The sequence below is a fragment of the Primulina eburnea genome, unplaced genomic scaffold (assembly GCF_022965805.1).
Source record: "Primulina eburnea isolate SZY01 unplaced genomic scaffold, ASM2296580v1 ctg507_ERROPOS390280, whole genome shotgun sequence".
Classification (NCBI taxonomy): Eukaryota; Viridiplantae; Streptophyta; class Magnoliopsida; order Lamiales; family Gesneriaceae; genus Primulina; species Primulina eburnea.
Window position 1 is genome coordinate 158,378 of NW_027331309.1, and position 26,474 is coordinate 184,851.

The window sequence follows — 26,474 nt, forward strand, 5'->3', positions numbered from 1 at the left end:
GTTGAAATGTGTTCTTACACTTAATGGAGTTTCCGGGGGAAAACAAGAAAATTTCATCACCGTGTGCAGCCACCGTCCTCCTCACTCATAATACTCTATCAAAGATTAGGCTGAGAATCCATCTTCGAGGCATGCATTATATATTTTCTAATGGTGTGGCTTCGAAGCATCACTTATGGGCTCGCTACTTCAGAAGATAAGTGTTAATTGTTTTTACTGCTCAATTATGTTAAATATTATTTTATAAACTTTGTTTCATTGTTGACAAAGGGACATGTATCATTTGATAAATATGGATACACCCACTCACATCCTAAAAGACTGAAACACATAATATATTTATTTTCCATGTGATATTTTGATCTCGCCACTCGAAACAAATTAATTATGTAGTTAATTTTACATTGTACTATGTATACTCGGTTTTGAGTTGTATGCATTAAAAAGTAAGATTTCTTGAACAACCGCCCGAGATTCATTAATGTTGTTATATGCACTCGTATGACTATATTTTTGTGAATTATTTTAGCAAAAGTGAGTTTTAGAGAAGCTAAGGGTTTCTTTAGTTAGCTTAGAAGGAAGTAATGAATTGGTTGACTGCAACAATATCCTTAAGTTACTTTTAACCAACTTATGCATATTCTTTGACAATCTAGAATGTCTCAAGAGCCAACCTTTATCATTATGCTAGGATACTCCCTTGCAGGTTGTGTAAGATTACCTATCGCTCCATTGTTACTCGTCTATGATAATTTATTTGCCTTGAACCACCTAAATCGAGCTAGGTGAATTTTTCGAATTGGGTTATTCACTTATTGATTTCGGGAATCATATTATTCATTGGGATTCATTGACTTTTTGGATCTTCATAGCTAAAGTATGCTGAATTTTTACTCCATGTTTCCATTGTCTAGTTGATAGAGCCGTGATGATTCAACTGAATTTTATTATGTTTGAGACTATGCTGACTCAATTTAGTATGACCTCTATATTGTTTTGTTTATTTTTAATGTAACTAGCTCGTAACTAGCTGCATGAGCTTGAGATCAAATTTCATGTGATATTTTAGATTTTTATGATGAATTATTTAATCTGAGCCAAATATGCCCAACCTCATACATAATTTCATCAAGTACTTGTCATGCTCGATTTTATTAAAATCACGATATTTCTCTCACTATATTTGAAGCTTTACAAAGCTCATAATATTTTATCAATGGGATAAGTTTCATGTACTTGAGATTTTATCATTATCCGAACAAGGATTTTTTATAATAAAGTTCTTACGTTGCATCATCCAATTCAAATATTTGAGATAATTATTTTCTGCTCTCTTTTGTCTCGTTTTTTGTGCTTCATTGCAGTGTCCTACAGCATGCTCGATGCACCGTGCCTGGGCTCCACTCATGTGATTTTCACTATCAGGCACCCCATCTCAGCCCCTCAGTAAGCCCGACATCGCTCGGCACCTCAGTAAGCCCGACCTTGCTCGGCACATCAGTAAAGCCCGACCTTGCTCGGCACTTCAGTAAGCCCGACCTTGCTCGGCACCTCAGTAAGCCCGACCCAGCTCGGCACCTCAGTAAGCCCGACCTTGCTCGGCACCTCAGTAAGCCCAAATCTGCTTGGCAATTACATAAGCCCGACTTTGCTCGGCACCTCAGTAAGCTCGACCTTGCTCGGCACCTCAGTAAGCCCGACCTTGCTCAGCACCTCAATGCAATTACATAAGTCCGACCTTGCTCGGCACCTCAGTAAGTCCAACTCTGCTTGGCACCTCAGTAAGCCCGACCCAGCTCGGCACCTCAGTAAGCCCGACCTTGCTCGGCACCTCAGTAAGTCCAACTCTGCTTGGCAATTACATAAGCCCGACTTTGCTCGGCACCTCAGTAAGCCCGACCTTGCTCGACACCTCAGTAAGCTCGACCTTGCTCGGCACCTCAGTAAGCCCGACCTTGCTCGGCACCTCAATGCAATTACATAAGCTCGACTTTGCTCGGCACTCAGATATTATCTATAACTCTTTATTTGAGCTTGGTTTTCAGCAGACTATTATCTATAGCTCTTTATTTGAGCTCGGTTTTCAGCATGATCTTATCTATAACTCTTTATTTGAGCTCAATTTTCAGCAGACTATTATCTATAGCTCTTTATTTGAGCTTGGTTTTCAGCAGACTATTATTTATAGCTCTTTATTTGAGCTCGGTTTTCAGCATGATCTTATCTATAACTCTTTATTTAAGCTCGATTTTGAGCAGACTATTATCTATAGCTCTTTATTTGAGCTCGGTATTCAGCTGGATATTATTTATAGCTCTTTATTTGAGCTCGGTTTTTAGGAGGATTATAGCTCTTTATTTGAGCTTGGTTTTCAGCAGTCTTTGATCTATAGCTCTTTATTTGTGCTCGATTTTCAGGAAGATATTATCTATAGCTCTTCATTTGAGCTCGATTTTCAATAGGATCTTATTTATACTTAGCTCGGTTATTAGCAGGATATTCTTTATGGCTCTTCATCTGAGCTTGACTTTCAGTAGTCGATATATCTCGAACTTCTTGTTTATGCTGGTCTCAACATCTTGACTCGGTTTTTATTAAGAGTATAGCCACTCTTGGCTCTTTTGACTCTCTAGCGACTCAATAGGAAAGAGCATATATTTGACTACCAATTCAGTAACAGATGACTACGTTGACCGTTTGTTTGGCTCACCTCAAAAAGTACACTCCACAACAAACGCTCAAAGGACACTATTACATGCAACTAGAATATTATCTTACATACTCTAAAATATAATTCATTCATTTAACGTTCCTCCATCATTTCACTCGTCGTCACTTTTTTGCGGGGGGTACTAGTGATGATATGGTAAAAATCCTATCATATCATTAATTATATTTTAGAGGTGTCACAAAATATTATATGGATATGCAGAAATCTAGTTACCATGTATTACAAAATTCTATATCAACTAAGACTCTACACCTATAAATAAAGGGCTCCTAAACCCTAATCAAGGTACGATTTCATGTACAATTATTTACATCAGTCTTATATTTTTCCCTCAAATAATATACTGACTTGAGCGTCGGAGTGGCTTCGCCTTCGGGCGGAGTCATCTCACACGTTTTCTTTGATACACAGTTATATTTTTGGAGTGGTTTGATTCGGTATATTGAAGAATTGGTTCGTGATCATCGATTCAAGGTATTTTTATGGATGCGCATTTTTTGAGCGCATCAATGAGCTTAAATAGAAACTCTACATATAAATAAGGAGTCATGTTCCAGATTACACGACGAAGTTATGTTATACTATATTTTATCAATAATTAGATATCTGTAGTTAGAGAGCGTGAGAGAAAGTAAAAGACTCTTAAAATAAATCGTGTTGATCTGGAATATCGAGTCACATGTATCTATATAGATACCATTTTTTTTTCTTGACTAACGTGTATGATTTGATTATGGTTTTCATGTTGGACTTAGGCTTATTGGGCTATTGGGCTTGTTCTTTGAATGAGAAATTGGACAAGGCTTAGTAGATGGCAAGTGGGAAATGTCCCACATTTAAAAATGAATATAGCATTGGTGAGTTTATATTGTGTTATACTTTATGGAGGTGTAACAATGATTGGTCAAGAGGCTCTCTCTGCACAGGCGCAGGGGGTGCAAATCATGGGCCCGATTTGCAGTGGAAAAAGGCTTGACTTGTGTGCAGGCGTACGTGCGCGTCGAATGTCGGACCGATCAAGGCAAAATTTTCCCACCAAGGCTTACCTAGCTTTTGCTATTTTTTATTTTCGAAATGGTCTGTGACCTTTGGTGCTTCAGCTGGGACAGTTTCAGTTGACCTTTGGTGTTCCAACTGAAATGCCCTTTGGTGTTTCAGCTAGCCAGACCTTTGGCCTTTCGTATGGCCAGCCGTAACTGTCCTGATGAGTGCCTATAAATAGAGGCAGCCTTAAGTCTTTCAAAAAAGATCCAACACACTCTCCTATATTCTGAAATTTTCGAAGCTTTACTTGTTCTGCTGTCTCGGCTGCCGCTGCTTCCACCGGCTGCTGCTCTTCGGTCGCCACACTGTCTCGTGATAAAGTTCAGGTACTGCTTCAGTTCGTCGTCGTGGTGCCTTGTGCTACGGTACTGCTGGTTTTCCGTTGTATCCTGGGAAACAGACGTCCACGTTCATCCTCGAAGCACACACCTGAGGGGACGAATCTGTTTTAAGGACACTATATTACATACAGGCCTCGGTTTGCTTATTTTAAGCTTAGCGATACTGTTTCTTTTTGACGTTGTTTTCTTTCCTTGTTCCTTTCTGTTTGTGCGTACATTTTGTACAACATTTCAAGCATCATTGGGTTTAGCTCGAACATATATGGATGATAAAAGATACGTATATACAAAAAATGTGAGTCATTGACCAAGGTCAATGGTGGACCGTACTGTCAATGGTCAACAATTGACTTTGACAAAAAGCATTTAAATTTTATTTAAGAAAGATGTCAATTTGGGTTAATATTAAATTAAAATAATATAACCATTAAGATATATATAATTTTTTAGAATGGGATAGTTACGCTAGTTAGACAATATTTGAATTTGTGCTTCATTCCATCTTCGCATCATATGCGTTGGATTGCCTCGCCGTGCTCCACCTCAATTTCATATCACTACCATTGCCGGCTGCCGCCTATGCATGCGGCGTCTGCCACCAGGACCCTTGTTTCATCCAAGACAACCATGCACGGCGGTGCACGTTCTAGTACTGAATCAATTATCAAAACAATATGGCTTCGGATGGTAGAAGGTGCATTTGTGGTCAAGGCTGCGGTGGAGCTAAGGCGAAGCATGGCGAGACGATGAAGGCACCAGGATTAAAACCACCATCTCCAGCGTGAATTTTTTCTTTACTCAATTGCTACAGCCACCATCTTCGAGTCTCTGAAATTCCTGATGCAGCGAATCAGAAGAGAAACAAAACAATTAAAAACCTGAATTAAAAGAAAAAATAACATGAATCTGAATACTGAATGTAGTGTTGAACATAAGTAATAGACTTGTGTAAATCCTAATTATCTGATCTTATACCGAGAGTATAATTAATAGTCGCAGGCAAAATTTGTGTGAAACGGTCTCACGGGTCGTATTCAGGGGCGGATTTAGTGTAGGGCGAACGGGGGCCACGGCCCCCCCAAAAAATTTAAATTTTTTTTTTAGTATATATTAATTTTTTTAAACTAAATATATAAACAGATATATATATACATGGCCCCCCCAAAATGAAAGATACGCCCATGTATCTCAGTGGCTAAAGTCAATTATGACGTTTGCTCCACCCGATTTCGAAACCTGAATCCGTCTTTTTTTTTGGATTAGCGACGGTTGTGACGGAAACCGTCGCAAAATCCGCGACGGTTTATTATAACCGTCGCCATATAGCGATGGTTGTTGAAAAACCGTCGCAATATAGCGACGGTTGTTCAATAAACTAAGCGGCCCCCCCTCTGTCGGAATCCTAGATCCGCCCCTGGTCGTATTTGTGAGACGGATCTCTTATTTGGATCATCTATGAAAAAGTATTATTTTTTATGCTAAGAGTATTACTTTTTATTGTGAATATGGATAAGGTTGACCCGTCTCACCGATATGATCCGTGATACGGTCTCACAAGAAACCTACTCGTAGTCCTAATGTAATTAAGATACTAATTGTAATGCAAATACAATACTTTATAAAACATTATCATCGTCGTTCAAATGAAGAAAAAAAACCACACAGGGTTAATAATTTTTTTCCTGAAATTAATCATCAAAATTAGCAAAAATGATCATTATAATTTTAATCTGATATGTTTACTGTTTTGCAATTTTATTTTTTTATATTGTCAAATTTAATCTTAGTCCTGTATTTTTCAACATTTTTTGCAATTTTATTCAAATTTCTAAGAGAATACTGATGTTGCATGCACTCATTATATATGTCAGCGCCACATCAAAAAATAGAAAAAAGATAGCGGATCGAAACTGAAATTTCACAATGTGGGGAAAACCAAAATCGCAACATATAAGTACATCTTATCAAAATTTCAATTTTGGCTTAAAATTATTTCAAACAAAATTTGCGACTATCTCAGTTGTATTTAAGAGAATGGTTTTTAAAGTGGATAATTTTTTAATGATTGGTGATATTTTTTTATAGTTATTATCTACTTTAACTATTAAAATTCAATGAGCTGAAATTAAACCATGGTGTATAAATAAATTTATCGATAAAATCCTCTCTTGAATTTTTTTTAATTGATGCTCATGCTTTTTAAGTGTTTTTACATGAAATTATATCGAAAAATAAAAATATGCAGCGTGTGTAAAAGATTTTTAAGCAATTCAAATTTTGCACGATATCATGTTCAGATTTTTTAAACCATATGTAACGTGCATAAAAGATTTATCATGGAGAAGCTTTAGCTGTAAATTTACTCGTTCGTGAGCTTTTTAACCTATTATAGTCCAATATTTTGGTTACTCGATTTTATTTGGAATTTTTTCTTTAACATTCCTCGTTTCCATTTGAGGGAAAGATCTCTGGGATGTTTAAATGCCAAATCGATAAAAAAAAAAAAAAAAAAAAGGAACTTTGTTTAATTTAATTAATTCTCATATATACATATACATATACATATACATATATATAGTCTTAAAAAAGAGAGATGTGTTCAGTCCCAGTTTGATAACGAGTTGTATCTTTTTACAAAAAGTACTTTGTTGTATATGAGGCCTTGGATGGGCCACGAATTTGTCCATGTAGTTCATAGCAGAGGTCACATGTTAATGAAAAAACAAACATTGAATTATTGCACCCTATCATAGAGCAGAGGTAATTGATTGATAATTCCTTTTATCCTTAGGTTAGAAAGCAAAAAACAAACTTGGGATATGAACAAATATAAATGAAAATTTTACTTTTAAGTGTATAATTATTGGAGTAGGTCTCTTGTGAGACGGTCTCACGAATCTTTATCTGTGAGATGACTCAATACTACTGATATTCATAATAAAAAATGATGCTCTTAGCATAAAAAGTAATAATTTTTCATGAATGACCCAAATAAGAGATTCGTCTAACAAAATATGATACATGAGACCGTCTCGCACAAGTTTTTGCCTAATTATTGATTTACTTTCATGACCTTGATTGATGTCAACCTGGCAAATCGGGTAATAGCCGGGTGGGCGATTTGCCAAGTCAAGTGTTTGGATATATGTGCGGATGTTCTTGCAAGTTACTGATGGTCCGGGGTGGTTGAGTTCCCTGTCACCTGGAGGACAGTGCCCGGGATGATTTGAGTAATAACCCTGAAAACACAGAACGTTAGGGAAGCGCCGGAAGTTGTTCCGGCGTATCCACTCCGACGCTCAAGTCAGTAATGTACGCAAAGGAAAACTTAGAGGGAGTAAGAATATTTGTGAGTGCTTGTGAGTATTCCAAAAAGAGTTACCTCCTCTGTAGTACTTACGGGGGGTCTTTATAGATGAGGCAGGTAGATGACTTACCCGCCGAATTCGGATAGTGGTCCATGATTCGGGGTCATGGGCCACGTTGTCAAGTAGTGGGACACGTACTAAGAGTTGACCTGGTCATGGAATGGGGTAAAATAGGCTCCGCGATGTCAGGAAGACGTGGTGATCAAGGAGAGAATGCGTCTTTTTCTCGGGTGTTTTCCACCCGAGTGCCTCTGAGGTGTTTCTTGAGCCGGGAAGTTTTTACCCCGGATATTAGCTGATTACTCCCCGGGCGTCCTTCCCACCAGGTCACTGAAGGTAATTGTACTTCAATATCTTTTCCCCGTTCTGATCTTGCCCGAGTTCGAGAACCTTCCGGGTCAGGGTCCATACCCGGGCCCGGGTTCTCTTGGGGGCATCACCACTCCCTCCTAAAAAAGTCGGGCTAGAGTCTATCTCGCTGTCCCGATTAATAAAAGATGTTCTCCTGGTGATACAGGAGTCTTCTATGACTCTGCAGATGTGGATACCCTTGCTGATGTCGTCGTAAGCCCTAAAATTCAAATTTATTTTCAACGTTCCGCGTTTCGAGGGCTGTTACAATATCTCGATATTGACGCCTGTCTTTTCGCCTGCCCTGCGCAACTTCCAATATTCACCCTAGCCGTAGATATATTCGAGAATCAACGATCGGGATATATTCCTCTTTCCTATATATATCTGGTATCCCCTATCCCTTGCTAATTACTTTCATAAATATGGCCGATGCTAGCAGCTCGAGAACTCCCGGGATGACCGAAGCCCTTAGGGAGCCCAATCTGGAAGTTCAAAAGTCCATCATAGAAGATGAAGTACTGAACGAAGTTCTTGGCTATTGGGAAGAGCTTCAAGAACTGAAACTTCTTTACGATTCCGGGGAAGCCACCACTCCTGCCCTGGCATCCAAACTAAGGAAAGTGCGCAAACAACTACACTTAGCTGAGTGGGTGGACATCTTCACGGATGGTCATGTATATCAGCTGATGCTTCGGAAGGAATTGAAGCTCCTGAAGAACATTCTCGGCTCTTCCAGCTTCATGCAAGGCTCCACTCCCCCGCTGTCGGCTTGGTTGAAGATACGAATAATTGTAATAGAAGAGAAATATGACGATGTAGTATGCGCCAATGTATATGGTTGAATAAGAATTTATTTTAGTTCCTTTTCCTCTATCACCACTCGGCTTATAACCACTGTAAATCCAGTGACACATCATGAACGGGGCAAAACCATCTGAAATAATTTACTAAAAACTTCTGGACTTGATATCTCCCGGGCGATTAACCCCAATGCTGGGGCCTTGCGTTCCCCGGGCTGTGAATCACCTGCGGGAGCCTCGGGCTTCCCGGGCTCCATGAAATGCCGGGGACTCGTGTTCCCCGGGCTTGGATGAGTGCCGATACCCTAAGACTTCCCGCCCCTCGGTATGGTGTCCCCTACACAAATTTCGATCTTTGATACTAAAGTTCCGCCGAGGGACGCCCCATTTCCCAAGGTAATAATGACGCTGTGACATTGATATTTGTTCGCGTCCCTTTGACTACCTGGAACAATTTTTCAGGCGTTTCCTGATCCAACACGCATGCTTAAACCAACGGTCGCGATTAATCTCTCCTCCATAAATGCGTAGTCGTTTCATATGGTTGGAAACTTTTCGGTTTCCTCCAGACTACCGACCTTTTGCCTATAAATAAGTAGATGAAGGCGAAGTGAGAGCGATTGTTTCGATCATGCCGAGTTCAAGTGAAACTACTGTTAACAGCAGTCCGTATGGTCACTTGCCACCCTCTACGCGCGTTCATTTAGAGTCGTTGAAGAGGACCATCGAGGAGTTTATTCTGGCGAAAGTTATGTCCACTTGGCATAAGATTCATAATCTTGTGCAATCCTTCCAAGACGGTCTGGCCTTTACCAGGCCACAGAGAGCATTGGACAGGAGATACAAACGGATATTTTATGTGACGCACGTGACCGAGCTAGCCACTGATCAAGTTCTGCTTCAGGCGATGCTGCGGAAGGAGTGGAAACAGCTGCGCAAGCTTGCCGCTACCGAGTCCTTTGCCAACCTTCCCCTCCCTGAGCTTCATAGCTGGATGTCGGACTGAGAGGATCATGTAGGCTCTAGGCTGGCTACTGCGATATTTCACCGATTTTATTAATAAAATTTTATTTTGCGCACTTCGCTTGTGCTCTTCCTTCAAGTTTATGGATTTTAAAGTAAAAAACCGGGGTTTAAAACCTTTCGGACTAACGATAACTTGCCGGGGCCTCAAACCTCCCGGGCTCAAAATAACTTCAAAACTTTCCGGGTCTAAAATAACTTGCCGGGGCTTCAAATCTCCCGGGCTTAAAATAACTTGCCGGGGCTTCAAACCTCCCGGGCTTAAAATAACTCGCCGGGGCTTCAAACCTCCCGGGCGAGTTACGGGGCTTCAAACCTCCCGGGCTTAAAATAACCCGCCGGGGCTTCAAACCTCCCGGGCTTAAAATAACTCGCCGGGGCTTCAAACCTCCCTGGCTTAAAATGACTTGCCGGGGCTTCAAACCTCCCGGGTTCGAGGTAACATGCCCGTTATCTTTTTTGAGGGACATGTAGGATGTCATGATGACACGTGTTCCTTTTTCCTTTCTAACGGTCGGCAACGTTCCGTCTCCCGAGGACCCGATAAGTCTGACACCTTCATAATTACACGTCCTTTCACCTGCTAGGTGCGACTTACGATGCGAATCTGATCATTCATATCCCTCCAGATCAACGGCGGAGATCCGTGATCCGGGTGTGTTTTTCTGAACCGACGCGGACCTTTGGATCATGGCTAGATCTACGGCCCAGGTCGTTTTTCTGCTCCTATATATATCTCCTTCCCCAACCCGTCATTACTTTCGCCAATTTTCACTAAGCCTCCGCGTCTGCAACTCTGTCATACTGCCGATCAATCCCCAGCGATCAAACCACCACTTCTCTTCCAAACACCGCGTAAGTTCCCCTTTTTCCATTATGTCTTCCTCCCGTACTTCTTCTACTTCGGGTAACATCTATCAGGGCTCCTCGGAATTTGAGTCGGAGGCCCTGCGCGATAGTCCCCCGATTTCTGCCTCCCCCGTTTCTACTTTTCGTCCTCAAAATTCAACTCTTCCTTTTCCTCCCCTCAAAAAATCTAAAACTTCTCGCGGAGCTGGGCCCTCCCGTCCCCAGAAGAAAAAGAAGAAGGTAACTTCTTCGAAACCTTTAGCCCGGGCTATTCCTTCTCCTGCCCGGGCTACTGATTCTGGCCCCTTGCCATGGTTTTCTACCATGGTGAGCTCTCTCCGAGCCAAATCCGCCGAGGAGATCCGCATCCTTGGCTCCATCCCTGTTGACCATGCTATTGTCATCCCTGGTCCCAGTGATCGGGCTGACAAGCCACCAGAAGGGTATCTTACCTTCTTTCGAGACCAGGTCATCAATGGCCTCAGATTTCCCCTTCACCCTTTTTTCATTGGGATATCTTCCCTTCTTGGCATTCCTCTCAACCAATTTCACCCTAATGCCATTAGGATGATGACTTGTTTTTTCACCCTCCTCTCCATGCACCCCGACATTCCCCTTGAGCCTTGCCTTTTTAATTTTTTCTTTATCTGCTACATTGGCGATTACGCCTTTTCGTTCAAGACCCGGTCTCACCATAAACTTTTCGGAGATATTCCTTCTTCTGTCAAGGACTGGAAACGTCGGTTCTTTTACATTCGTCCTGCTAAACTCCCTGAATGCCCGATTGGGTTTATTTCTACCCTTCCTGATCAACCGGGTCTTCCTGAGAACCACCGCATACTTGACTCTTACACCCAGTGTGAGGAGGTGGTAGGCGGTAAGGTGTATAGCTCCTCTGCCCTCCTTGGTGAAAATTTATTGGTGACTTACGGTCTGAGCCCCGGGGTGGAGGAGCCTACCGATCGCATCATCGAAGAGTTCGATGCCTTTCGCCCCGGTAGGTTCCTTTCGCTAACCCTTATTGTGCTGCCTTTCCCTTGGTAGATCACATAATCTAACGGGCTGTTTTATTTCCTGCAGACGCTGAGATGAAAGAGGCCTTTGCCCAAAAGTTGGCTGAGGAAAAAGCGGCTAGGAAAGCTGCCCGGAAGGCCGCTGCTGCTGAAAGGAAGGCACGAGAGCAGCGGGGGTCTTCATCCCAGGCGGCTACTGAAGACCGGGTCGAGGAGGAGCTGGCATCCCAGATGCCTGTCGAAAAAGGGACCTTGGCTACTGCTGAGGCCGGGCAGGCTGGTACCTCTCCTAACGTCCAGACTGCCAAGACCTCCGAGCCCAAGGAGCGAGGGGTTATTCTAATCGAAGGGGAGGACGAGTCCTCAGACCGGCCCCTCCAAACCACTAAGAAAAGGAAAGCTTCAAAAGAGCTTGTCCGTGTTGAGCCCCGGGTGGTTCAGGGGTCCGGGCTTGTCCCGCCAATGTCTACAGATGGCACTACTTCCCCCTCCCCCGCAGTGCCCGAGACCATTTTCTCGGCCGGAAGTTCGTCGATAGGCTTCCACACGCTGAAGCGAGTGGCAACTCCTGCCGATGAGACCATGCTTCTGGCTTCGAAGGCCGGGGATCTGATGATGGAGAGTTTCAATCTCCTACTAGCTGTAAGTGTTTTCTTTCCACCACTCCTGCTTCTTTGCTTCATCTGTATACTTTCTTCCTTATGCATTTCTTGGTTTATTCCCAGAGCGGGCAAATGGCTAGAGCGGCCTTTGAGAAGATGGGTGCTTATCAAAAAAGCACTGAGGCCCGGGCAGCCTCCGCCCAGGCTCTCCATGATGAGGCCCAGGCCCGCATAGTTCAGCTCCAAGAGCTCCATGCGGATGCCCTCCTTGGCCAGAGCACCACAATAGACTGCTTGCAGGGCCAGCTCGGGGAGGCTCGGGCAGAAATCGTCTCGCTGAAGGCTCAATTGGAGAAGGCAGAGGCCAGGGTTGAAAAGTTAGATTTAGATGCACGGGCTGCCCTGGATAATTTCGTGCTGGCCACTCAGAGGGTGGCTGAGCTGGAGGCTACTCTTGCAGCCCGGGAAGCGGATCTTAAGGCTCGGGCCATTTTAGAAGAGGAGTGGCGGGCTGCTTTCCTTACTACTGCAGAATTTCAGCAGCTGGTGATAAATAAAGCATTTCCTTATTTCAAGGCGGGCTTTAATAAATGCAAAGCGCAAGTGAGGGAAGCCGGCCTTCTGCCTCTGGAAAAGAAAGGCATACTGGACTTAGCCCGGGCTGTTAACTCCCTGCCCGAGGACGGTGCTGAGCTCCCGGCTGAGGAGGAATCCGAGGTGGAGGAGGACTCGGGGCCAGAGACTGCTTCTTAATATTTTTTGCACTTCTTTCCTCTGGTAGTTGTAATACTTTTCCTTAATGAAATTTCTCCTATTCGTCCCTGGGTCTTTGTTTTGTAAATAAGAAGAATCCGTCAAGTGTTGGAAGGTAATCGGGCTTTCCAACTTAGTAATACATTGACATGAAGCCGGGGCATGGTACCACCCAGGCCCTTAATAATAAACTGAAGGGAAAGCCGGGGCGTGGTGTCACCCGGGCCCTTAATAATAAATTGAAGGGAAGCCGGGGCATGGTACCACCCGGACCCTTAATAATAAACTGAAGGGAAGCCGGAGCTTGGTACCACCCGGGCCCTTAATAATAAATTGAAGGGAAGCCGGGGCTTGGTCCCACCCGGGCCCTTAATAATAAATTGAAGGGAAGCCGGGGCTTGGTCCCACCCGGGCCCTTAATAATAAATTGAAGGGAAGCCGGGGCATGGTACCACCCGGGCCCTTAATAATAAACTGAAGGGAAAGCCGGGGCAAGGTACCACCCGGACCCTTAATAATAAACTGAAGGGAAGCCGGAGCTTGGTACCACCCGGGCCCTTAATAATAAATTGAAGGGAAGCCGGGGCTTGGTCCCACCCGGGCCTTTAATAATAAACTGAAGGGAAGCCGGGGCTTGGTCCCAACCGGGCCCTTAATAATAAATTGAAGGGAAGCCGGGGCTTGGTCCCACCCGGGCCCTTAATAATAAACTGAAGGGAAGCCGGGGCTTGGTCCCAACCCGGGCCCTTAATAATAAACTGAAGGGAAGCCGGGGCTTGGTCCCACCCGGGCCCTTAATAATAAATTGAAGGGAAGCCGGGGCATGGTACCACCCGGGCCCTTAATAATAAATTGAAGGGAAAGCCGGGGCAAGGTACCACCCGGACCCTTAATAATAAACTGAAGGGAAGCCGGAGCTTGGTACCACCCGGGCCCTTAATAATAAATTGAAGGGAAGCCGGGGCTTGGTCCCACCCGGGCCCTTAATAATAAACTGAAGGGAAGCCGGGGCTTGGTCCCAACCCGGGCCCTTAATAATAAACTGAAGGGAAGCCGGGGCTTGGTCCCACCCGGGCCCTTAATAATAAATTGAAGGGAAGCCGGGGCATGGTACCACCCGGGCCCTTAATAATAAACTGAAGGGAAAGCCGGGGCGTGGTGCCACCCGGGCCCTTAATAATAAATTGAAGGGAAGCCGGGGCATGGTCCCACCCGGGCCCTTAATAATAAATTGAAGGGAAGCCGGGGCATGGTACCACCCGGGCCCTTAATAATAAACTGAAGGGAAGCCGGGGCTTGGTACCACCCGGGCCCTTAATAATAAATTGGAGGGAAGCCGGGGCATGGTACCACCCGGGCCCTTAATAATAAACTGAAGGGAAAGCCGGGGCGTGGTGCCACCCGGGCCCTTAATAATAAATTGAAGGGAAACCGGGGCATGGTACCACCCGGGCCCTTTATAAATTGTTTGAGGGGAAGCCGGGGCATGGTACCACCCGGGCCCTTTATAATAAATTGAAGGGAGGCCGGGGCATGGTACCACCCGGGCCCTTTAAAATAAACTTTCCTGAAGCTTGCTTTTTATTGCCAAGTATTTACAAGGGATTTACAAAAACTTCTAAGGAAAATATTTCTTAAGATGGAAAGCATTCCAGGGCCTTTTGAGAGGACGGCCTTGCCCATCTTCAAGATAATAAGTGCTTGAGCTAACTTTGCGCACCACCTTGTAAGGACCTTCCCATCGGGCCTCAAGCTTGCCAACATCTCCAGCCGGATTTGCTTTTTTCAGGACCATATCTCCTATCTGGAATTCCCGATGTCGGACCCTTTGGTTATAAGTTTTCATCACCCGACGCCGATAAGCCTCCATTTTGATTGCCGCTCTTTCTCTCCTTTCTTCAATGAGATCGAGTTCATTGGCTCGGGCCTTATCATTATCCTCCGGATATGCGTGCACCCGGGTTGAGGTTTGCCCGATCTCGGCCGGGAGCACTGCTTCAGAACCATACACCAGGCTGAATGGTGTTTCCCCAGTAGCCGTTCGAGGTGTGGTACGGTATGCCCAAAGAACACTGGGCAACTCTTCTACCCAGTCTTTTCCAACTCCGTATAATCGAGCTCTGAGTGCCTGGACAATAGTGCGGTTGGTTACCTCAGTCTGCCCATTGGCTTGTGGGTAAGCAACTGAGGTAAAAGCCTGAGTAATCTTCATCTCCTCGCACCAAGCCCTGACTTTATTCCCCTGGAATTGCCTGCCGTTGTCAGATATAAGCTTTCGGGGAATCCCGAACCTGCAGACAATATTTTTCCATAGGAATTTAAGAACCTCTCCCTCCGTGATTTTAGCCAGGGGCTCTGCTTCCACCCATTTAGAGAAGTAATCAATCCCTACGAGCAAAAATTTTTTTTGAGCTCGGGCCACAGGGAAGGATCCCACGATATCCAGGCCCCACTGATCAAAAGGGCAAGAGGCCCGGATAGGCTTCATCAGGGCAGTTGGGTGGTGATTAATGTTGCTATACCTTTGGCATCCCTCACATGAGCGGACCACCCGGGCAGAATCTTGATGCATAGTAGGCCACCAGAATCCAGCGAGCAAAGCCTTCCTAGCCAGGGAGGTTGCTCCAAGATGATCTCCGCAGCAGCCCTCATGAATCTCCCTTAGAACATAAATGGACTCATCCCCGGAGATACACTTGAGAAGGGGACCTTGGAAAGACCGCCGGTATAGGATGTCATTGATCACAACAAAACGAGCTGCTCTCTTTTTTATTTGACTGGCCTCCTTGGCATCCTCGGGTAGATGGGACCGGGAGATGTAGTCAAGGATGGGGGTGGCCCAATCATCTTCCCGGGTTTTAGGAGGCTCGGTATCCACTGAGGATACCAGGCTAGTGTGGTAAGATATACCCGGCTCCCGATAATCAGCGAGTGAAGCCGCCATTTTTGCCAGGGCATCGGCTTCAGTATTTTTCTCTCGGGGAATCTGTTCTATGCTCCAATCTGTGAAATGTGACGATGATTCTCTGATGATAGTCAGATATTTTATAAACTTATCCTCCCGGGCCTCATATGCTCCTTTTACTTGTTGGGCTACCAACTGCGAATCCGTATAAATAATGACTCGGGCAGCTCCAACATCCCGGGCCGCTTTTATCCCGATGATAACGGCCTCGTATTCTGCTTCATTATTGGAGGCCCGGAAGTCCAACCTCACTGCCAACTGTATTTTTTCCTCGGTGGGTGATATCAATAGTACTCCCACTCCACTGCCATCTTTACAGGAGGCCCCGTCTGCAAATATTCTCCAAATTCCGCCAGCCTCGGGAACAATCATCTCGGTGATAAAATCTGACAAGGCCTGGGCCTTAATTGCCTTCCTGGGCTGGTACTCGATGTCATATTCTCCCAATTCTACAGTCCACTTTACTAGCCTTCCCGAGATCTCGGGCTGAGTCATGATTCTCCCGAGAGGGGTGTTAGTCAGCACAGTGATAGGATGGGACAAGAAGTATGGGCGGAGTTTCCGTGCTGTGATCACCAGAGCTAGGGCCACCTTCTCTACCTCCGTATATCTGGTCTCGGGCCCCTTGAGCGCGTGACTCACATAGTAGACCGGCCTTTGATCGGTACCTTCCTCTCGGATCAGTACAGAGCTAACAGCATGCTCAGTGGCCGAAAGGTACACCCAAAGTTTCTCCCCGGGTCCAGGCTTCTCAAGGACAGGAAGTCCGGCGAGATGATTCTTCAATTCTTCGAAAGCCTTCTCACATTTTTCATCCCAACCAAACTCTTTGGCTTTCCTTAGAGCTTGAAAAAAGGGGTAGCTCCGGTGTGCAGATCGAGAAATGAAACGTGATAAGGCGGCGATTTTCCCTGTGAGCCTCTGCACATCCTTGACTGACTTTGGGGATGCCATTTCAGTAATAGACTTGACTTTATCCGGATTGACCTCGATTCCTCTCTCGGTGACCATGAACCCGAGGAACTTGCCGCTCTTAACCCCAAACGTGCATTTGGCCGGGTTTAACCTCACCCCATACTCTCGGAGAGTAGAGAAAGTCTCTTCGAGGTCTGGGATGAGCTCATTGTGTGTCCGAGATTTCACCAAGATATCGTCCACGTAAACCTCTACATTTCGCCCGGCTTGCTTGGTGAATATCCTGTCCATCAATCTTTGATATGTGGCCCCGGCATTTTTTAATCCAAAGGGCATGACCACATAGCAAAAGGTTCCTCCCGAGGTAATGAAGCTAACCTTCTCCTGATCTTCCCGGGCCAAGGGGATCTGATGGTACCCCTGATAGGCATCCATGAAGCACAGCAATTCATACCCCGATGTCGAATCCACCAGTTGATCAATCCGGGGCAAGGGGTAGCAGTCTTTTGGGCACGCTTTATTCAAGTCCCTGAAATCAACGCACATTCGCCACTTACCGGATGATTTTGGAACCAAGACCACGTTGGATAACCAGGTGGGGAACTGGACCTCTCTGATCTGCCCGGCTTCCAATAATTCTCCCACCTGTTCCGCAATTATTTTGTCTTTTTCGAGACCAAAGTGCCTCTTCCTCTGCTTTATTGCCCGGGAGCCCGGGATGATATTTAACCTGTGCTCAGCCACGTGAGGGGAGATCCCTATCAATTCTGATGAGGACCATGCGAAGATATCCGCATTCTTTGTTAGGCACTGTAGTAATTGAGCCCGGGTTACTGGCTCAAGATCCCGGGCTATCCTTGTTGTTTTCAAGGGCTGCCCGGGTAAGATGCTTACTTCCTCCTGCTCCTCTCCCTCCACCATGTATACCTGTTGGGTAAAGTGCACCTCCTCCTTCCCTGGTCTCCTATTCTCTCCACTTCGTCGGGTTCTTTTATTTTCAACTTTGACGGTTTCCGCGTAGCACTTGCGGGAGGACGGCTGGTCCCCCTTTACTTCTCCAATTCTATTCCCCACTGGGAATTTTAGCTTCTGGTGGTAAGCCGAGGCCACGGCCCGCAAGGCATTCATAGCAGGCCTGCCCAAGATGATATTATAAGATGTGGGGGCATTTACCACCGTGAAAACCGTCATCACCGTCTTTCGAAGGTCTTCAGCTCCTATGGTGAGGGGCAAGGTGATTTCCCCCCGGGGATAAACAGTGTGACCAGCAAATCCGAATAACGCCGTTTCTACTGGCTGCAAACGGTAGTCTTCCAGGTTCATCTGATCCAGGGCCTCCAGGAAAATAACGTTCACTGAGCTCCCTGAATCGACGAAGACCCGGCGAATGTCATAATTTGCCACCTTCGCTTGGATGACTAGGGCATCGTTGTGTGGGAGACTGACTCCCTGAAGATCCCGAGGGCCGAAACTGATGACCGGTCCTTCACTCCTTACTGTATTTTCCACTCCGAAACTCTCATGCCGGGAATGTGCCTTTCTGGCTCGGTTGGAGTCTCCATCTGTCGATCCTCCCGAAATCATTTTAATCACCCCGAGGGTCGGTGACCTTCCTCCGTCCTTATTTTCCTTGCTTGGAGATACTTGACCGGTATCACCCTTCCTCTCCTGTCTGATCGGGCCTTTGTTCCCCGGCCCATACCCTGCATCCCTGTTCACCCATGGTGGTCCCCGGGATTTCTTCGTTACCTGCTCCGAAGCACCAGGGCCCGACTGGGAAGGGGCCCGCTTCATTTTCCGGCATTCGCTCGTGCTGTGGGCACATTCTCCGTGATAGGAGCATATTTTCGTGATATAGGACAGGTTTGGGGGCGACTGGTATGACCTGGCTTTCTTCTCATTGTCGCAAATATGGATTCCTTCACCCCGGTGTGGCTTCATTGGGGTGTATCGAGAAAAACGCCCAAGATTATTTCCTCGGGTGTGGTCATCAGTTTTTACCACCCGGTCACCCCTTTCTTTACGGGTAGATTCCCTTTTCTGCCGCTGTGCTTCCTCCATATTTATATACTTCTCTGCCCGGGACAGCAGATCTTCAAAATTCCCGGGCTGCTTCTTCACCAAAGACCTGAAAAAATCTCCCTCCTTGAGTCCCTGAGTGAACGCTGTAGTTTTGGTTTCAGGAGCACAAGCCGGCACCTCCAGGGATGCTTTATTGAACCGGCGAATGTACGCCCGAAGAGATTCATCACCGGATTGCTTTATCTCGAACAAGCTAAAGGCGGTCTTCTTATACCTCTTGCTGCTGCTAAAGTGGTGCAAGAAAGTGTCTCTGAAACCTGCAAAAGATTGTATGCTCCGGGGTTTCAACTTTTCGAACCACCTCTGGGCAGAGTCTACTAAAGTGGTGAGGAACACCTTGCACTTGATTTTGTCAGAGTAGCAATGTAACATGGCCACATTCTCAAACCGGGTGAGATGCTCGTCAGGGTCTGAGTTTCCATCATACTCCCGTATTTTGGTAGCTTTGAAATGGGCTGGGAGGGGCTCACTCACAATTTCCAGGGAGAAAGGGCATCCCTGGGAGGCATCCGGGGCTGAAACCTGAGATGACCCTGCTTTAGCTTCCAGCTCTTTCACTTTCTTCTTTAAATCTTCTAGCTCCTGGATCATAGCAAAGGTAGGAGCTTTGGAAAACGCCTGGGAATTCTCTTCTCGGTCTCTCTCTTTTTCAAGAGGAGACTCTCCCATTGCCTCATTTTCCTTTGAGTGACTGGATTCAGGTAGGCCCCTTTCGGCAAGAGCTTTTTGGACCGCAGCAGCTATCAACTGAGCCAACTCCTCTGGGAGGTGACTGGGCAATGAATTTTCTTGACCTCCTTCCGGATTTTGGGGACCAGAGTGGTTCCCCGTAGTTTTACGAGTGGTAACCATATCTACGTCTTTAGTTACAGTTTCCCACAGACGGCGCCAATGATGTCAACCTGGCAAATCGGGTAATAGCCGGGTGGGCGATTTGCCAAGTCAAGTGTTTGGATATATGTGCGGATGTTCTTGCAAGTTACTGATGGTCCGGGGTGGTTGAGTTCCCTGTCACCTGGAGGACAGTGCCCGGGATGATTTGAGTAATAACCCTGAAAACACAGAACGTTAGGGAAGCGCCGGAAGTTGTTCCGGCGTATCCACTCCGACGCTCAAGTCAGTAATGTACGCAAAGGAAAACTTAGAGGGAGTAAGAATATTTGTGAGTGCTTGTGAGTATTCCAAAAAGAGTTACCTCCTCTGTAGTACTTACGGGGGGTCTTTATAGATGAGGCGATGACTTACCCGCCGAATTCGGATAGTGGTCCATGATTCGGGGTCATGGGCCACGTTGTCAAGTAGTGGGACACGTACTAAGAGTTGACCTGGTCATGGAATGGGGTAAAATAGGCTCCGCGATGGTGATCAAGGAGAGAATGCGTCTTTTTCTCGGGTGTTTTCCACCCGAGTGCCTCTGAGGTGTTTCTTGAGCCGGGAAGTTTTTACCCCGGATATTAGCTGATTACTCCCCGGGCGTCCTTCCCACCAGGTCACTGAAGGTAATTGTACTTCAATATCTTTTCCCCGTTCTGATCTTGCCCGAGTTCGAGAACCTTCCGGGTCAGAGTCCATACCCGGGCCCGGGTTCTCTTGGGGGCATCATTGATATTTTTAAGGAAATTCATCTCTAATATTACTTTGAAGATCTAAGTCACACATCCGAAATCTAATAAGTTCAAATTAATCGATCTCGTGTGTTGATTCAACCAGACATGAGATATGTGACTTATTGTGCAATGTCCCCAGTGGTACGGCTCGCCAGCGCAAATACACATATAACTGAGCGCCACAGCTAACCAAATTGACAAACCACTAATATTGCTATATCTATTCCTCCGATGGCTTCCTCCAGGCACTTCCTCTTCATCCTCCCACTCATTCTCCTTATTTTCCTCGCTTCAGCTCAAACCGACAAATCCACATTCGGAATCACAGGAGACACGCTGAATCAGTACGAAGAGATGGAGGTGTCATTCTACGACGACGAGGAGGAGCTCGCAGAAGGAATAGACGAAGAACTCATGACACACGGAGCCTCGACTCGGAGGTCGTTGTTCTGGGGGAAAGCGATCAGGTACTACATCTCCTACGGCGCGCTGTCGGCGAACAGGATCCCGTGCCCGCCCAGATCTGGGAGGTCGTACTACACGCACAACTGCTACAGAGCCAGGGGCCCCGTGCATCCCTACACCCGAGGCTGCTCCGCCATCACCCGCTGCAGAAGGTAATCAGATTCCACTTGTCTGTGTGAGAGATTTACGTGTTTGGGGGGGGGAAACGTTGCAGATCTGTTGTTTGTTTGTTAATCAGTGAGATTTTCGAGTGTTGCGTTAATATTATCCCTTATAAGTGCGTTTAGACTTTATAAACCGCGCACATTATTTAATTATTAGTAAAAACATGCCCATATTTTATATATGTTATTATTATTTTTAATTTAATCAAATTATACTAAACAATTAATATGAAATTATGTGGTGTTAGTGTATTAAAATCAACTTCTGAAAGATATTCTCGAAAGATTAGGATAAGCAACAAATTTCAGAGAGATTTTCGGAAGATTAAGATAAGTAAAAAGATTAAAGTCAATTTTAGAAGAGATTTCCTGAAGATTTTTAATGTATACTAATAAAATATGAACATGCGTTGCAGTTGTTATTATTATTTCTAATTTGATCAAATAATACTAAATAATTAACACGAAATTATTTTCAATTTATGAAAGTTGTTCGATTTAAAAAAGAAATTTTATTTAAATTTTTTTCTATGTAAAATATGGTTTGACTTTAGGAGATTTTTAGTATGGTAAGAAGTTTAAATATGAAATTAAATATGGCAAAAACTTGTGTGAGACGATTTCATGGGTCGTATTTGTGAGACGGATCTCTTATTTGGGCCATCCATGAAAAATTATTACTTTTTATGCTAAGAGTATTATTTTTTATTGTGAATATGGGTAGGGTTGACCCGTCTCACGGATTAAGATTCGTGATACGGTCTCACATGAGACTTAGTCATTAAATATTTTGGTGTTCTCTAAAATAATTAATCTAAGAGTCTCACGCTTAATAATATAATATATATTACTATTATTTTGGATTTTTTTGAAAATGAATTTTTTTTACCAAATCATAACTAAGTGTGAGAAATTTAAAAACTATAACAATCCGTGGAATGTTCCCGGATTTGATAGTAAAAGGCAATATAATAAGACAATTGAACATTTCGTCAAAAATTACATAATAATATAGCAAAAACTTGTGTGAGACGGTCTCACGGGTTGTAATTGTGAGACGAATCTCTTATTTGGGTTACCCATGAAAAAGTATTACTTTTTATGCTAAGAGTATTACTTTTTAGTGTGAATATGGGTAAAGTTGACCCGTCTCACAAATTATGATCCGTATATGAGACTCACTCTAATAATATATGCTACAAATCATTATGCTTAACAATATATATTACATAAACAATTTTATTTAGAGTGAGTCTCATGTGAGACCGTCTCACGAATCTTAATCCGTGAGACAGATCAACCCTACCCATATTCACAATAAAAAGTAATACTCTTAGCATTAAAAGTAATACTTTTTCATGGATGACCCAAATAAGAGATCCATCTCACAAATACGATCCGTGAAACCGTCTTACACAAACTTTTGTCTTTTATTTAATAAAACTTGTGGCCCCAGGTTCCACAATCAGGTGGATGCCGTTGTCGTTGGCCTCTACTGTTACACAAATTATTTGCTTGTCTTGTGGAAGTATCATCATCTTGTCGGTAGATTGCGTTTCTAAATATCCTAGAAAAGGGATCGATGACATGACATCTCTCACGGGTTCAATTCAGGCACAAGTTGTTGGGGTTCAAAGTTCAGAAGTGCGGTAAAACTTGAAAATTTTGAATAAAATGGAGTTTGATAACCATGATCAAAGAACGGATTGTCTGTAATATTTGCCGGTGCAGTTGGTATTCCGGCTGTATAAAACTCACCAGAAGACCCTTCAATATATAGCCCACCGGATGAACATGGAAACCACTAGATAGACCAATACTACAAAACCCAGACGATGAACCAGTAGTATCCAACCCAACGGATGATCCAGAAATATCAAACCCACCACGTTGTCCAACAATATCAACCCTATCAGATGACTAATGCAAATTAAGTGAAAGCGTGATAAAATTTTGCTGAGGATTTGCTTGTCGAGCAACAAACATTTTGTGTGTATATGGACGGAAACCAAGCCCATGCATTGTAGCGACATAATGTGTACAATAATACATTCATACCACTTCATAAAATCATTATCGGGTTTCCCTGATCTCCCATAAACTTCACCTTGCACAACATACACGAACATTCGATTCCACATAAGAATTGCATTTTTTTTATATTCATTCCAATCAATATTGTGATGATTTATCCTTGTGATATTGTGTAGGTCACTATTGTCAAACGAATGCGTTAGAATAAGTTGTTTCATTCTGAACTATCGTATCACCCGATTGAGATAATATATCTACAATCTCGAAACTGGTTAAGGATTAAACACATCACCAGATACTATTATCGTATGGATCAATAATGATTTTACATCAATATCATTTAGTTGTACAGTGAAACTTAAAAAAGTTTTAAAAAAAACAAATTAAATTAATAATTTCAGAAGCACATCATCATTGTTTATACGATCAGAGAATCTCTATAAATGCAACTAAACATAGATTTTCACCTAATACATTAAAGAAGATATGATTCACTATGTGAAAAATGACATTTTACTTCGCCAGACGTTACTTCGGCAAAAATAAATAACGAAGTAATACGTTACCAATAACTTCAGTAATAACACAAGCGAAGTAAAATAATATATTTTACTTCGGATGTTTAAAAACACGGGCTTCACTGTATTTTTTTTTAAATATTTTACTTCGGCGTATCAATTTTGATGAAGTAAAAAATAATAAAAACAGTTGATACTGAAGTAAAAAGATGGGCGAAAAGTTTAATATCGAATTTTAGCGACGGTTGAAGAAAACCCGTCGCTAAATTACACATCGCCGACGGTTTAGTTTACACCGTCGCTAATGTTAGCGACGGTTTAAGAACACCCGTCGCATGATTTAAACAAGCGACTGTTTTCTTAAAACCGTTGCTATATTTAGCGGCAGTTTAAATTACACCGTCGCTAAACGTAGCGACGGATAAAAGTAACCCGTCGCTGATTTTAATTTTGGCGACTGTTTCTATCAAACCGTCGCAATTTTCAAAAAATTTCCACCCGCCCATTTTTCCCTCCATTTTCTTCCACCACTCTCTATAAATACATGCAAATTCTCTCCAATTTCTTCAACTTCACTTCACAACAATTAAATTTTTTCTCACTTACACGATTTTATATCTTCACAACACTTAAAATTTTTATTTCTTATACGATTTTACCACTTCACAATACTTAAAATTTTTATCTCTTACACGATTGTAACAATTCATAACACAGATTTATTAAATTATTAAATTTTTTTTTATTTTACCTAACATATTAGCGACGGAATTCATGTTAAAAACCGTCGCTAGGTAGCGACGGTTAATCTATGAATACCGTCGCTAAATATCGACGGTTTGTAACATGAATTCCGTTGCTAAATTAAGCGACGGCTATTTATAAACCGTCGCTATTTTTAATAAACCATCAAATTCAAAAACCAGCAAAAAGACTTCAGTAATTTCAATCATACAACTTCGGTTATTATACGAAGTAAAAGGTACATCTATTACTTCACGTCCATATATTTCGGCAATTAACTACCTTATTACTTCATATAATATGCGAAGTAAAAAGTGATTTTTCACATAGTGATTACATATACAAATATTTTTTAAAAAATTATTATATATATCAATTTTCAAATACTACCGTAGACTATAATGAGCAACAGGAAATATTTTGGGGTCACCAACAAGCGCAACAAGATATACACTATGTCTGGCAGGATTGAAACATTTAATTCTACTACATAACCATATATGTCAATAATAATAAATAAAGTTAAAAAAATAAACCAAATGATATAATCAAGATTCAAAACACATTATATACCTGCATGATATACAAAAACCCAATTATATTACATTTTCTGTAGGATTGCACTCGATCAATATCACAAGGTAGTTGTAAAAACAAATGTCTAACTCACCCTCCTTGATAATCTGAAAACATTATTCCTCCGATTATCATCAACGCTACACATCGACTATATTTGATCACATCAACCTACAACCTATCATTATCATAAAATATAGATTCACAATTAGTATGTAAAGAGGCCATAGACAAATGAGCGCCTTTAAAATACGACAGTAGATACTTATATCCTAACAAATCAAGTCATATGTGTTGTCATTCATTCATTATACTAGTGTACTGACGCACGCGTTGCGTGCTTGTATAATATTTTTTATAATTCATTTGATTTATATTTAAATGAGGATCAAAATATAATTATAATAAATATTGAGGGACTACAATGTAATTTTGATATATAAATTTAAAAATAAATTGAAAAAAAAAATGACTTCTGAGAATTGAACCTATAACCTGAACCCCAAAAACAATGATTCTATCCGCTGAACTATATATAACTTGTATTAAAATTTGAACATTTTATTAATATATATAATTAGTAAAACAGACCAAGACACCAAAATTAGTTACTCTAAGTTTCTCACACTTAATATAATAGTATAGATAAATAGTCAAAGATGAGGACTTACAGACTGCGTGAAGTTTTGCCATTGAAGTTAAATGTTATTTCTTACTAATGTACTTCTTCCACCAATTGAGGGGAACTTTGCTTCTGGAATTCTGTCCCGGAATCGTGATCTGGTGGGTGTAGACCAATAAATGACACAAAAGCGTCAGGGTCGGCGTATGACAATTATCTTCGTAGTTCGGTAATATCATAAATTCATTACAATACCTTCACAATATCAAAATTTTGCCTACTTGCTTAGTCTATAACTATTAAAAAAAATTCAGATTACATGCTTTCAGATTTTTTCTCATAACTTGACCAAAACTCAAAATTGTGATGGGTTTGAGGCGTGGTTGAAGATCGGTCCAAGTTTTGAGCGGCGTGAAATGCATCTTATTGTATGATAGTAAATTTACAGCGCTAATAACAAATGAGTCTAAGAATACCGAATAACCAAGATGAAAAAAATTTGAGAGAATAAAGAATCGAACAAAATATAAACCAGAAGGCGTATGATTCGAAAATATAAAACCAGAAGATGTAGGAGTCACGCGCACACAACGCCCTTCAACCAATCATATATAATCCCGAATCCAGCAAAAAGAAATGGAAAAAGTTTAAAACCAGAAGACATAGGAATTTTAAATTCATCTTTCACGGTGATTCATCATCCATTGGAAAATATAAACCTTGATTTAGAAGAAAAAATTGGAGAACATTCATAAGGGGAAAACATAAATTAACATTCATAAGAGGGGGAAATTCAAGCTAATATTCAGAACGTGCATCCTTTCTCGAGATTCTAAAATTCAGACGATAAATAAAAAAAAGGGGGAAACGATTATAAGGTGTTAAAATATATTACAGAATAGAG

General features: G+C 42.9%; 2 protein-coding genes across 2 annotated transcripts; both read left to right on the forward strand.

The window, feature by feature from the left end:
* Nucleotides 1–10,782: 10,782 nt before the first annotated feature.
* LOC140821301 (uncharacterized) lies at nucleotides 10,783–13,404 on the forward strand. The gene is made up of 2 exons (XM_073181757.1): nucleotides 10,783–12,165; nucleotides 12,249–13,404. Exons 1-2 carry the CDS (start codon nucleotides 11,599–11,601, stop codon nucleotides 12,876–12,878), a joined length of 1,197 nt encoding a protein of 398 aa, XP_073037858.1. The 5' UTR covers nucleotides 10,783–11,598; the 3' UTR covers nucleotides 12,879–13,404.
* Nucleotides 13,405–20,678: 7,274 nt separating this feature from the next.
* LOC140821325 (protein RALF-like 34) lies at nucleotides 20,679–21,068 on the forward strand. The gene has a single exon (XM_073181797.1). The coding sequence runs from the start codon at nucleotides 20,679–20,681 to the stop codon at nucleotides 21,066–21,068; it is 390 nt and encodes a 129-aa protein (XP_073037898.1).
* The last annotated feature ends 5,406 nt before the right edge of the window (nucleotides 21,069–26,474 follow it).